The sequence below is a fragment of the Barbatula barbatula genome, assembly GCF_947034865.1.
Source record: "Barbatula barbatula genome assembly, chromosome: 11".
Classification (NCBI taxonomy): Eukaryota; Metazoa; Chordata; class Actinopteri; order Cypriniformes; family Nemacheilidae; genus Barbatula; species Barbatula barbatula.
Window position 1 is genome coordinate 10704325 of NC_136774.1, and position 14512 is coordinate 10718836.

The window sequence follows — 14512 nt, forward strand, 5'->3', positions numbered from 1 at the left end:
AAACTGGATCCCTTACCAACCTTTAAAACACGGCTATGTGCACCTGCCATGCTCGCACAGCGCTGCGGAGAAAACCGCGAGTTTCTGTGCAGACACGGTTAACAGACTAAAGGTCATTGCACATTGAATAAATACACAAAACATTACATCGTAGTAGCCTATATTACACCACGTGTCTTTACGGAATCTTCACGGGATGTGTGTGAACGCACGCACAGATTCCAGAAAATCACAGTCAGAGTGAATGAACAAAATCTATCAATCCCAGGACAAGTTTCTGGACACATTTTCTGTGTATTTTCCAGGAAGTGGAATTCTGTGTGAAAAGGCTATAAGAGAGACCCCGCAGTTTGTTTAAGCGACAGTTCAGCCAAAAATGTCAATTCTGTCTTCATCTACTCACCCTCAAGTTGTTCAAAATCTGTATATATTAAAGATATTTTGAAGAATGTAGGTAAGCAAAAGGTTCTGGGGCACCATTGACTACCATTTTTCCTATCATGGTGGCCAAGAACTGTTTGGTTACAAACATTCTTCCAAATATCTTTCTCTGTGTTCATCAGAACAAAGATTTGGAACAACTTGAGGGTAAATAAATGAAGAGAGGACTTCATTCTTGGGTGAACTGTCCCTTTAACACCTTCATGTGACTGGAGAAAAGATACAGATGCAAAACGCTACCCTGTCCATACAAAAACAGAGTTAAATAGAGTCAGTTATAAGAGCATATACAGATGTGTGTTTCCCAAACAAGCACCCAGTCTGACTCAGACATTATCAAGGTCAGATAATGATCAATCACACCCAGTCGAACGCCCGACCATGGCATTTACATTCATTAAGAGACAGATGTCTTGTCTTTCTCTGCATGGGCTACAGACAGCTCTATAAAGCCAGCTGTTGAAACCATTCATATTAAATGTTTTGTGTAAACAGAAAACAGGGCGGTGTTGTAGCAGTTGGCACCACGATGCTCTAAATGGATCAACCCTCGTTCCAGAAAGACTATTTAGTCTTATTTAGAAAAGCCAAGTGTTCAGATAGAAAACACTTCTATGCATTATATCTGGTAAATGCAGCTAAAAAAGAGAGATTTGAGTAAACAGGCCAATTCAATTAGGACTGGCAAGGTCGATGTGTACTGTAGGCTATTTGTTGTCTTATATTATTATTCAATAACAAACTTGTCCAACCGTTACATCTCAGCTGTGTGAACATTGCACTGTAATATGAAACAGTGTCAGGGAAGAGTCACGGCACAGGATAACTCACCATTAACATGTCACAACATTCACAACATTGTACAGTGTAACAATTTTTTGATTCTACGCTTTTATAGTTCCTGTACAATTCTGTGCTGCTAATTATTGTGGTAACATTTATTTTCATGTAGCATTCAATATTGAGCTTATATCATTAATTACAATATCGCTATATTACAAATTTCACATATTAAAAATAGTATTTTCTATTGTGACTTTCAGAATATTCTCGACATTTCTGTAGCACAGGAAAGGTGGGTGAAGCGATTATAGGTGACTACGTCTGGAACCGACGTCTCATTTTAAGGTCAGCTTAATTGATGTTAAACTGTTTTGAGCTCAGTGTTATGCCAGTACCTTGTCATTTCTGCGTGCAAGTAATATTACCGAAATGTATAAATGTGTGAAAATATTTTTGCTTTAAGCATGTTAAGCTACATAAAGAAACAGTAAAAATGTAAGTGAAACTTAATTTTAGTTTCCTTGTGTAATGAATTTACAAATATATAGAAATGCATGAAGACACATATATCATTTATAATTAATACAATTGAATAATTTTACTACCGTAATGTTAAAAAGGAAACTGTACCATACATCATGATACAGTACTTGTAATGTATTCTATTTTTAATAATGAGAGAGATATTGACAGTAAATGATGAATGTTACTATTAGAGTATGGTACATTTGAATTACAGTAATGACAATATTTCTTCTTAATGCAAACAAATCTGTTTCTTACTCTGGTTTCTGTCTTGTTTTCCAAAACAACCATTTAAACATCCTTAAAAAAAGATAAGCAAAATTATATAATATTACATATCTTACATGAAGCAAATCTTACAGTATTTTGTTATGTTTTGCTTAAGAAATACAAAGGTTAAGGAAGTTTAATCTAATTCTTAAGGAAAAACTAAGTTTATTTTTCTTATCCCATTGGCAAATAGGGTTTTTCTTGACCTACTGACAGAAATGCAATATAACATACATAAGAGGTGTATAAAGACCTTACGTAATGAAGCATTATGTTTTTAGAATGAGCTATTTCAAGGGCTGTCAAATCGTTCTGCGCTAAGAGTAAATTAGACATGGTAGCACGCATGCGATACAGTTTGGCAGGTGCATTAAACAGAGCTGCGTGTTTGTGTGAAGTGCGTTTTTCGTCGTGCTCTTTTGTGTGTGACAATAATCAATGGCGCACCTCTATATTTCTTAGTTTTAGACTATTTTGTGAGTTTTCCGGCTGCATTGAGTCAATATATCTAGATGCGAACTAGCAGACGTATCCTTCTATTTAAATGCGTCATCCGGGTGTTCTGCGTGTCTGAATGAATGAGCTGCACAGTTGAATGTGCTAATATAAACACATGAATATCAACTCCAAAGATGCTCTGAGAGTTTATTTCATGGGCATTTTACTGTTTGAATAAAGCTATCGTCAAACACATGCTAAACTTCAAGCGCCTTTCCGATGACCTGTCAAAATAAAAGTCTAGTTAACTTGAACACTCCGAAGAAAAAAAATATTGTAGTGTACTATATATAGTATTTGCTATGGAAAATTGCAGTTCCCTTGTCGTAAATTGATAAACTGCAGAAAACACTGTAGTTATTCTAGTAAGGTTTAAAACGTACTTACTATACCTGCCTATTCATGTGATAAACTGCACTCGCATTTTTTAATGATGACAATAGACATTTTATACTTGTGCTACAAGAGTTTGGCCTGTGCTTTAAAACTTCAAACATCTATAGCATTAGAGCTTTGTACAAAACAAGTTTTCTACATACACCACAGGTCCCCTACATGGAATTCACCATGTTGTTTCTACAGAAGCCCTAAACGGACAAACTATTCTACAGAATGAGTTTCGTAAACATGCGATCCCCTTCGGCAAAGAAGCGAAAAATGCAACGGCATCTTTGTCCTGTGAGAGCCGCCGTAGTGCTTAGAGAGGGAGAGGTGGATGAGCCTTTGGTTGCAATTGGCAACCTGACCATTAGATGCCAATAAAATCTCCACATTGATCCTTTAAAGTCACCATTGCAATCAAACAGGAATATTCTAAGTGTTTTACACAGTGTTGCAGTGATTATTATTAATGATTTATCCGTGCACACCATTATTTTTTTAACAATCATTTGCACTCGTAATCTTTCATTAAAAACTCTTAACCACATGACGTAAGCTACTAAAAAGAGCCAGGCCCAACTTACAACAAATCAATCAAAAAGGGAAAAGCAAAATAAAGGCCCGCCATACTTTTTTTCTATTTTCAGAAGCTGTTTCAAGTCACGATATGGAACATGCAGTAAGTCAATCGCAAATTCCGTTTCATGGTGACTAAGCATGTACTTCACAAAATCATTTGCAATTTCTCTGAAATCAAAGCACAATTTCTATCCCCTAGTAAATATCTTGTTTAATGGATGTTAAAACAACTGTGTTGGAAAAGAAGACAAGAAAAATAGTAAGAATATCATTTTATTGTAAGGTGAAATATGACAATCAAAGCTCCAACACCTCCTCATAGCAAACACACCTCCACGTGAGAAACACTCAATAGGCAAAACCCGAACAACATCACTCAACACAGCCCGCTTTTAACCCAATCAAACCAATATACTCCAATCCTGCAGACTTGACACATAATTTGTCATCAAAATATCACCAGACTCTTTTTAAATCATTTGGATTGCTAGTTTGTGAGCCTGTATTTGGCGAGAGAGAGCACACTGAGCAGGCAGCAGAAAGCTCATTAATGTTTCAGAGACCCTGGGGCAGATCAGCTGCATATTAACTAGGTCAGTGTTACACAATGACTGGACCCCCCATCCCTCTCTCTCTGCTGCTGCCATGGAGATGTCAGCATCATTCTTTATCTTGCATCTTTCACAACCATGACAACCGTGGAACTGGGGTGCTAAACCTTGCCTGCATTTTTAAAGTGAAAGATGTTTTAGGGGGAGAACACGTGAAAGATCTGGTTTCTAAGCAACTGGGGAAGTAGCCCAGATGTAGCTGCCAAAACCTTTCCTGGCATCATTCTTTATTGACTTACCTAAACCACAGGGAACTTTACATGTATGTTGTACAGTGTGTACGTATGGGTTTTAATGGCCTATGCCAACACTGGTTTCTAGAGGGCAGGGTAGGTTGCCAATAACTGATATAATTCCAATACATACAATCTAATGACAAAAAGATGCAGAAATGAACAGAAGGCTTGGCAAGGGGTCTCAAACACCTGTTTAGAAGAATGCTTGTAGCCAAACAGTTTTTGACCCACTTTTACTACCATAGTATGAAATTTGCATTAAACATTTCTTTGTTTTGTTGAACACATTTAAAGAATGAAGGAGAACAAACAGTTCTGGGGTCATCATTTCCATTTTTCTACTATGGAAGTCAATGGTGGCCAAGAACTGTTTGGGTACAAGCATTATTTAAAATATCTTTCTCTATTACTGCATGTTGTTAGATGATAAGCTCTTAAAATGCCAAATCAAGCCAAGCAAAAGTTCAGTTGAAATATGGCTGCTATGATATGCTAATATACAGTATGTCTTGGTAATACACATTAAATGAGCCTCCCAAACACTATATTCATAATATATGCTTATTATTCGGGTTTTTCGTTGCAAGGGATGTTGTATCAGCTTGCTTCCACACTTGGCTGACTATTCAGAGGCTGTAAAAAGATCATAAAACTTGACCTTCATGATGTAAAGGTGTATAAGCTTCTCTCTCTCTCTCTCTCTCTCTCTCTCTCTCTCTCTCTCTCTCTGCACAAACACTGTCCCTGTCATCCATGCTTTAACAGTCAGATATCCAATAATTAAATTTGCAAAAAATCTGTGCATTTGTCTTTGAAGAAATGTCCAAACATGGGATTGATTATGGATTTGTTTATTTAGGCCCTAAAAGCCAAAACAAAGCATCTTCTCCCTGCGATGAACATCAATCGATGTCATTATGCCCAATCTGGCAACACGCATCATGTCTTGAAGCATAGTTTACCACTAAACATTTAAAACACAGTATAAATATACCAACATGCAACTGAAATTTCCAGATGCATCAAGTGTGTTCTAAGATATGCGACTAAGTAAGTATAATACATAAAGCTTTAATCTAACAAAATCAATACCAAGTTAATGTGTGCACCCACAATCCTTTGCTACACTCGGAGTCCCAGTTTTTAGATTCAAGTAGGTGCTGCAGTTTAATGGTGGTGACTATGTATGTGCAAAATGATTTCAATTGCTAAGAAGTCATTCACACGATAAGCATTATTGTTTAAAAACAAGACTTCCCACAATGCCCCTTACCTGTCACAGCGTGTGCTGACCGCGCCGAAGGAGTCGCAACCGCAGGGCAGGCAGTCGATGGTGCCGTTGGTGAAGTGATCCTCTTCACACTCCTCACACTGCAGTCCGGTGTTACCCGGCATACAGTCACACTGACCCGTCTCACGGTCGCACTCATCAGGGTCCGAAACGCCCTCACCGCTGCAGTTACACACCAGCTCTTCAGAGAGGTCACAAAGAAATTCATTATTAATTTTTGACAACCAATGACAGCCGAAGTGCATCAAACATTTATATAAAACACAGACACGGTCAACATGAATGACTGCTGTGATTAATATTAATTCAAGGATATTATTTAACATTAATGTATGACATTTAGCGGCATCTAACGGTGAGGTTGTGAATTGCAACCAACGGCTCACTCCACCCTCCCTTTTGAAGCACTACGGTGGCTGACACAGGTCAAAGATGTTGTCACAATTTCACTGCTTTGCCAAAGAAGATAACGTATTAAAAAAACACACTCTGTAAAGCAGTTTGTTCGTTTAGGCAACTGTAGCACGGTGAATTACCTGTAAGGGGACTCGTAGTGTATGTAGATAGAAATAGCTCATTCTAAGGTAATAAATACATAACGCTTCATTATGTTAGGTCTTTATGCACTTCTGAACACAAAGGTATGTATATTATATTGCATTTCTGTCAATAGATCCTACAGAAATTACACATTGGATCCGTAATGCATCACTTCTGCTCTTGAGGAACATCTCCTTCTTATCTGCTTATGCATTACCCTGCTCCATCCTGCTGATCACTGCTGACTGTAATGAAGGACTCCCTCTGGTCTGATTCTCTGATAGCTCATTAAGCTAATATCAGCCTGCAATACTGCAGATATTTAGTATTCCAGAGAGGCCGGAATGTACAGAGATGAAATGTACAAAATATTGCAGTAGGATTCCAACCCCAGTATTCCTGGAAATGACTGAAGCTTGTGTAATTGCAAATCCATACCAACCGCAATTAAATCAAAGAGGAATTTCCAGGAGTGTTGTTGTAATGTATACATATTGATCCGAATTCAGTCTGGTGACCATTTGGCTCAGCATTATTGAGAACAACATCTGGATGTAAAGTGTAGCTTCATGTTTTGGAGGTTTTCACGATAGGCATGTTTGCTGTGTGATGCATTTGCGGTCAACTTATATCATTAACGTGTCTGTAGAAAGCATGGAGAACAGTGGTTATGTTCAACGCAGCGCTGGGTCAAAAAGGAACAAATCCAGCCGTTGGGTTATATGAAACCTAGCAAATGGTTTACATTTGACTCAATGATGGGTTAAACGACCCAGCATATTTTCATTTGCAACCCAGCCGTTGGTTTCATCTCTTTTATGACCCAATGCTGAGGCTTGAACATGCTATTCATTAGTTATACTAACTTTCTACTTTTATACTTTCACATTAACTCAAGACATGCCACTCAGCAGCCATGTTTGCAACACTTCTAGTCTAGGCACCGTATTTACCCTACAAGAGCCCTGCCTCAAAGAATCATCAGTCTTTATTGATTGACGATTGGATCTTTTTACTGGAAGGCGGGACTTTCTTTGCTAAATCAGCCATATTGAGTATTGCATTCCTCCCCATTTATTGGAAAGGCAGTGGTGCATCTTGTTAATATATATTCTCTTTGGCCGGGTGCATTCTGTTTCTGCATGACAGCTTTCAGATTCACCAGTTTCCAGCCGTTGGGTTGTTTTAATCGATGGGTCAAATATAAACCATTTTCTGTCTTGATTTAATCCAACCGTTGGGTTCATCCCTTTTTGCCCCTAAACTGGGTGAAATGCCGCGGTTTTAGAGTATAAGAAATGATGAAAGGAAAGAAATGCAACGGAACAAGAACACGTGCAAAATTAGAACCCACTTATCTAACGCGAGCACCACAGCTTCTATGATTGCATAACATCAAACGCTACCTGCTTATCCACATCTCTCCATCTTGTCTGTAAGATCTATAACGGTCCAAGACGCTGTTGTCAAACGTGTTTGATCTGACAAAGCAAAGTGGCCTATATTTGTAAAAATGGAAATCTGAAGATCGCATTTGAATCGATCTTTCATGTAGTTCATGTTTTTATTCAGCAGCCGGTGTTCAACCCCAAGCGACATATTTTTCAATAGTGAGGGGGCTTTTTACTCTTTCAGTGGGCCATTTAGTTCAAAGGACAAAAATCAAAGCCAGACAAGTCAGTGGTTAACCATTGTTCAACCACCACGACACCTCTTCTACATAATACAAACAGCCTGCCTGAACATATTCATTTTAATGTAAAGAGGAACGTTAACAATGGTCTGCTCAGTGTGGGTTTAATGCAGAAAAAAGAAGAGACGGCACGCAGCAGTGATATATGGTAAAAGCCACATGTCTGCCTTTTGATTCTTACATGCGCCTCCATCCCCAAGAAACCCATTTCCCCAGATTTACTGCAGCGGGTCACTCAGAGGGGCACCTGCTGGAGGGCAAACATCATTTGTATGCACAGACAGACCCACCTTCTAATGCACAGAGCTGTGGAGTATGAACGTAAACAACTTCTGCAACTGAGGGAGAGCTGTGGAGGGTGTGGATAAGAGGCTTACAGACCCTGTCTGACAGATTAGACATACATAAGCGAGGCTGCCGACCAGACTCATCTATTTATGAGAAAAAATATGATGAGAATGTTGAATATGACAGCGAGATTAAAAATATCTGAGATGATAAACCTTTGATGAGAGGTCAATTCATTTTGGCTTCCTTGACTTGAATCAATCTCGTGGAAGATGTCAGAAAACTGTCTGTGTAATATTGAACAAAAAATGTAAATAATTTAAATTAGGATTCGTTTGCAAATTATATTTTTAAGACAATTAATTTACAAAAACATGAGTTACAGTAAAAGCATGCGTATATCACTGTATGATGTTTTATTTTACTGTTTACTATATTTGGGCTGTGTGCTTATGGTACCAAAAATCTCATTGGTACTAAAAGTGAGTTTCATTTTTTTCAAAAAATTTAGAAAAATATTTATTTTATCTTTGATCTTATGACGTGAACATTCTTGAGATTGACCCATTTTTTACTCTCAGCGCCATCGCACACACATACATCAGCAATGTATTTGAAAGCCTGGATGTCAGACAACAAAAGAAGTAACACATGACAAGGGTGTCTGACGCATGCGTGCTCTCAGTAACCTATATCACTCAGTGTGTCTGTACGTTTCGAAATTCCACTGGAGACAGACCTCCACTGATTTCACTAAAACACTGCTCCTATGTCACTCATCTCTAATATCATATGTACTGTACCATGAGTCACTTAACTGTTTCTATGTAAGATTCTGCAATCAGAGGATTGTCCAGCAAAATTGTTCTATACATAATAACAACGGAAACGCTGTCGTACACGTTTTATCTGAATCGGTTAAAAGATGTGTCAACAAATGTGTCTTTGATATGATTCTGGTACGGATATTTTGATTTTCACTCAATCTGAATAGAAAATGCAGTTTTATTGTTAACCAATAAATAAAGTGAATGTAAATACGTCTACTGAAATGTACAGTACAGACATATGATTTATATTGCTTCTCTCCAAGATGACAATCGTTTTATTAATTTATGCTTCACACCAAATTCTTGGCATTATAATGAATTATACATTAATGCAGCAGTTAACTGGCCGATATAGTTAAAATAGATTTGAATATTAACTGCTGGACAATAGCACTATAAATTGTTTTATTCCCAGGAAACACAAGAATTTATTGAATGTATGGGAAGTTGCTTTGTATGAAAGCATTTGCCAATTGCAAATGTAAATAAACTGCATGTTCATACAAGTGCTTTTCTAACATGTAAGGTCAGGGAAAGTTCACATTACACTTTGTTTATGTATGTTTTTTTTTGCTTCATTCTTGCTTTACAATTTAAACTAATTCTTCTGTTTAAATTAAACGATTTTATGCACTATAACAGGTTGTTTATATGGAATTAAACTTAACCTTTATATAATAATAATAATAAACGATATGTGTGTGTAATATATATATATATATATATATATATATATATATGCATAATAAAATTATGTTTGTATTTTCTTTTTTCTCCTGTGTAACAGAGATGAAAATAACTCTTCGATAAGTCTTCGATAACTGAAAGTATGTGCCAATTCAGAAACAGCTTTTCAAAAATAAGTAATGGAGGGTAAACGGTGTGACAACTCGCTCTGACTTATCCACTGTTGGTTTCTAGCCAGCTGTCTTGGGTCTGTAGATGGTTTGTTATCCAAAGGTTTTAGGCAGGCTTAAATGCTGCCCATGTTTTGGCTTTTGTGATCTTTGTCTCCAGATTATAACTTCAGCCACCCTGAACAATAGCCGGGCGATCTCAGATCACAACAGCTAGCCGGAAAAGGGTGGGACACTGGTGGGATAGTTTGCCCTCTCCAAATGATCTCAAAATATGCTGGTGTTTCTTCTTTAAAATATGAATTCTTTACATTCGGTTAGGGAATGCAAGAAAGTCAGAGCCAGAGGGTTATCATATTAAAACAACCCCACAAACCAGCTAGCATTCTCTGTCACCTTGTTGTTCTGTTAAAGTGAGTTTCTACATTTGTATCAATACAATGTAAAATCACTGGGAGGGGTTCAATGACCTTTTTGTCAGTCTGTTTTCTAATCTTGGGGGTTTAGCATTATCATGTGAAAGTAGGCCAAGTCTATAGATACTACCATAAGAGCCCCCCAACCATCAATTCACATGAATGAAAGATGTATGTAGACTTCACTCTAATTAACAATCTGACCTAATTCTTTTCAAGACGCCGGCAATGGACAAGCACGGGTCATTCCTTCAAAACGCTGGATATTTTCAAAAACATGGTGATCTCCCTTAAATCATAATACCCACGTATTCTGAATTCCCTCATACTGAAGGGGTCAAATGAAAACAGACATAACCAACAAAGTCAAACACCATGCAGGCAGTTCAATAAACAAGAAGCCCGTATGATTATAATACGATTACGCTCACACATAACACTGACAGATACTCAGCCACCATTCAGTAATGAACGTGATACCCTGTTGCATCATATAATATGTAAATGATACAAATTAAAGGTCAAGTTTTATTACAAATCAATACATTTGGACAGAGGAACGGACAGAGACTATGAGAGAATGTGGCATCGATCTACACCTCATCGATATATCATGTTGCATGGCTATGACTGCTAATGAAGTGATTCCTGGCGGCAGGCTGCAGCTATTACGCTTGATACTGTAAAGGATTAAAGTGACAGATCGAGGCCTGATGATGATGATAACGGGTTGCCAGACGAAGGCAAATAAATGATTTTGAATATAGAAAAGTCATGTCCATGACATATAAAACGAACAGCATAGACGATTGTTCCATTGCATTTGCGCATTTAAACTCACCTTGAGAATTTTCAGAGGTTGTGCTAAGATCAGGCACGACGCCCGGTCTTTCTGCTTTATTGTCAGACAACTGCGATGTTTTCATGTCAACGGAGTTGAGCTTTCTCCCATCAAATGCAGCCTTATAAATAGAATCAGACCGAAACGGGGTGTTGGGCTCCGTTGTTGGTGGTTGAGCGGTGGTGGCTGCTGGTGCGGCGACATTTATCGGTTTTCCGGCGGCGATCGTGGGCGCTGGTGTTAATGCGACAATACCCAGCCGGTACCCCGGAAACCCGTTAGCGCGGGTATTCGGATGCTCTTTAACGACTTCGCGAGATTTCCGTATTAACGGCAGCGCATCGTAAGAATGAGCCACATCGGTGAAGCCCATGCACACAAACACGATGAATGGGAAAGCCGGAGATGTAAACATCATTAAGGCAAGCCACCACATAATAAGAATTTCAACGCTCCATGAAAACCTCCTCGAATCGGACGTCGCGAGGCCTCTGTCCTCCAATTTCCATCGGGTTATTCCAAACTAGGTGGTGTCCAAGCCGCCCCGAGGTTTCCTACTCCACCATATCCGAGTGAGACCCCCTTTTCCTCAATGGCTTTAAACCGACTGCAAGGTGTTTGAGCCGCACAGACCTGTAGTAGGAAGGAGGCGCATTGGAGTGACACACTTGCTGACCAATCAGAATGCAGGACGGGTTAACGCTGAAGTCGTTTTCCTTCGCTTGAGAGACGGTGAGCGGTCTGATTGGCTAACGTCGGGTGCGTCGAAACCGTGTTGTTGATCTCTGGCTGGTTCATGCAGTCAGGCGATCATTAAAATATTTCCACGGCTCGTTTTATAGCCTATTGTCAAAACGGAGGTGAAAATAAACAGCAAGAACAGTTTTAGCAACCTTAAGAACAACACAATATTACTATCGCCATTTCGCGTTATTTATATAAGGCAAGGCAGTAATGTTTGTTTAACCATATCACATGTTTGACTGCTTTTAAAGAACATTTTATTATTTAATTCATTCATTTACCCAATGAAACATTCATTTTTTTACATATCGTGTAAATTAAAGTGACCTTGGGTTTTTAATTCGACGATTCAATTCAAACTCAGGTACACTCTCAAGTTGGCTAATAAACGTTACTTCAAATGTTACTATTACACAAATTTCAACTGGTCCAAAATGCGGCAGCTTGAGTTCTTACATGTACAAAAAAGTATGAGCAGGTTCTTTCAACCTTGCACTGGTTACCTATAAAGCATAGCATTAACTTTAAAATCTTGCTTATTGCCTATAAAGCCCTGCATGGTTTTGCTCCTCACTGCTTGAGGGGAACTGGAATCCCCTGGTTAGGCCTGGTTTCCCTCTGAGGTTTTATTTTCTCCTCCAATGGAGTTTTGGGTTCCTCGCCACCGTTTGCATACTGTTTTGCATTGTTTGACTGGCCGGGGGGGCTGGTAGTATTTTATATTTTTATTTCATTAACTCTGCGTATAGAAATTTATAGTCTATATATCTGATTTTGACCTGTGTTTTGACTTGCATAACCTTATATGTTTTGCTTATAGTCAATGTTTTCTTGTACAGCTGCTTTGTTACAATGAAAATTGTAAAAAGCGCTATATAAATAAAGCTGATTAGACTTGACTTTGTTGTGGTGCACATCACTTTTTTGAGGGGCGTGTACTGAAACTGAAAAAGGGCACCCCACACCTTCTGTAATGGTCACATATTAATGAAAAATTGTATCAAACAAAATAATCTCAAAAGCGACTGTCGCCTATAGGTAAAATGAAGATTTATTTTATTTTATTCCTTATTGATGATACACTCAATTTATTAATCAATCTCTGTAAAAACCTGAATCTGAAAAGGGCTTAAGACCAGCTTTCATATGGTATCCAACCCGGTAACATTAATATGCATAATTTTCTAGCTGCGTAAAGTTTTGTTTATCCACCTTTTTCGCGATGCGCGAAATTACCCATGCCGTGCGTGCGCGTAGAAGTTGGACCACAAGAAGTTGGACAGCGACATCTACTGTGATGATGACATTAAACTCCAGCCGGCACATTTGATATATCGTTTTATGTATGTTGACGGCAAAGAGCTTTATATTTATGCGCTGCGTAACATTAGACGGATTATTTGCCATAACCATCAACAGTTCACATTTCCAAAGCGGAGCTGCTGAGTCCAGTGGGGAGTCATCTTAACGGGAAGATTTTGATACCAACACCAGATATAAATAAACCTGATCGCGTTTTTTTATAAAATAACGCAGTATTGGAGACATCTGGATGTGTGACATGGTTCTGGTATTGTAGCGATACCGCTGCTGTATTGTTAAACGTGCCTTAATTTATAGAGCTAATGCTGACTTGGCCCTGGATGTATGCTTTATATGTAGTGATGTACTATGCAATAACAATGATGTAAATAACGAAGTAAACAATATGTTGTGATGTTTTTGAGAGTGCAGAATGCAGTAGTCAGAGCAGACCAAGCTGTCTTTAAATGTTATTTATTCTACGCTGTTGTGACACTAGGTAGCACTCGTTCATAAGTTTTTCTGGGGTTGTTGAGACAGCATTTTACCGCAAAAAGTCTGGAGAAACTTTAACGTTAACCATTAACAGAAATGTCCTCTAACATAACGGCATTTTCTGTATAAAAAAGCACATCAAATATACACATTTCTATCAAACATTCCAGTTTTCTGTTCAATATCTTACCAACATAATCTTGAATAAATGCAATGAAAAAAAATTATGCAAAATGGCTTCTCTTTCTTGACCACAAAATTCACAGGTACCCTATATACAATATTAAGCTTAAATCTTTCCAAAACATACTTAGCAGGATAAATTATATGAAGTATTTTGTAAGACACACAAAACTTAATTGGCAGTTTCCAAGCTTTAAGAGATATTACCATATAAAGAAGACCAAAAAATCTTGCTGCAGGTAAATACACAGAACAAAGAGCCTTCCTCATGATCGTATTACTACGTTGTTGTTTTAAAACATCAACATTTTCAATAAAAATGTTTCCACAAGGATTATATACACACAAGGACTAAAGACTGACCAGGCACACCTGATGACAATGAAAAAATTATGGCCGGGCTACTCAAAAGACTACAAAGACCACAGACCATGACTACAACTGACACTTCAAAATAAAAGACGAGACAGACCCAAGCATAACAGTGACACTACACAGCTGAAAGCGGTCTTAAACAGGCAAATAGAACAATAAAAGAGGGAAAAGGCACATGTTGATGTGTGGTGTAATCATCTGTGGGTTCAAGTATGTGTGATGGATGGCTTTGAACGAGCTCTACGATCAGTCAAAGATCAAAGAAGACATGAAAATGATCGGTATAACGGCCAAACTAAACGGTAAATAATAATCACGTACACGTTGAGCTAC

General features: G+C 38.2%; 1 protein-coding gene across 1 annotated transcript in view; it reads right to left on the reverse strand.

The window, feature by feature from the left end:
- The window catches only part of LOC306900650 (multiple epidermal growth factor-like domains protein 9), a 34783-nt gene extending 23037 nt beyond the window's left edge, over positions 1–11746 (reverse strand). The window contains exons 1-2 of the mRNA XM_079467819.1: positions 11081–11746; positions 5598–5796 (exon numbers count right to left, since the gene is read on the reverse strand). Of these exons, the coding sequence (XP_079323945.1) occupies positions 5598–5796; positions 11081–11516 (635 nt within the window). The 5' untranslated portion in view covers positions 11517–11746. The remainder of the gene's footprint in view (positions 1–5597; positions 5797–11080) is intronic.
- Between the last annotated feature and the right edge of the window lie 2766 nt (positions 11747–14512).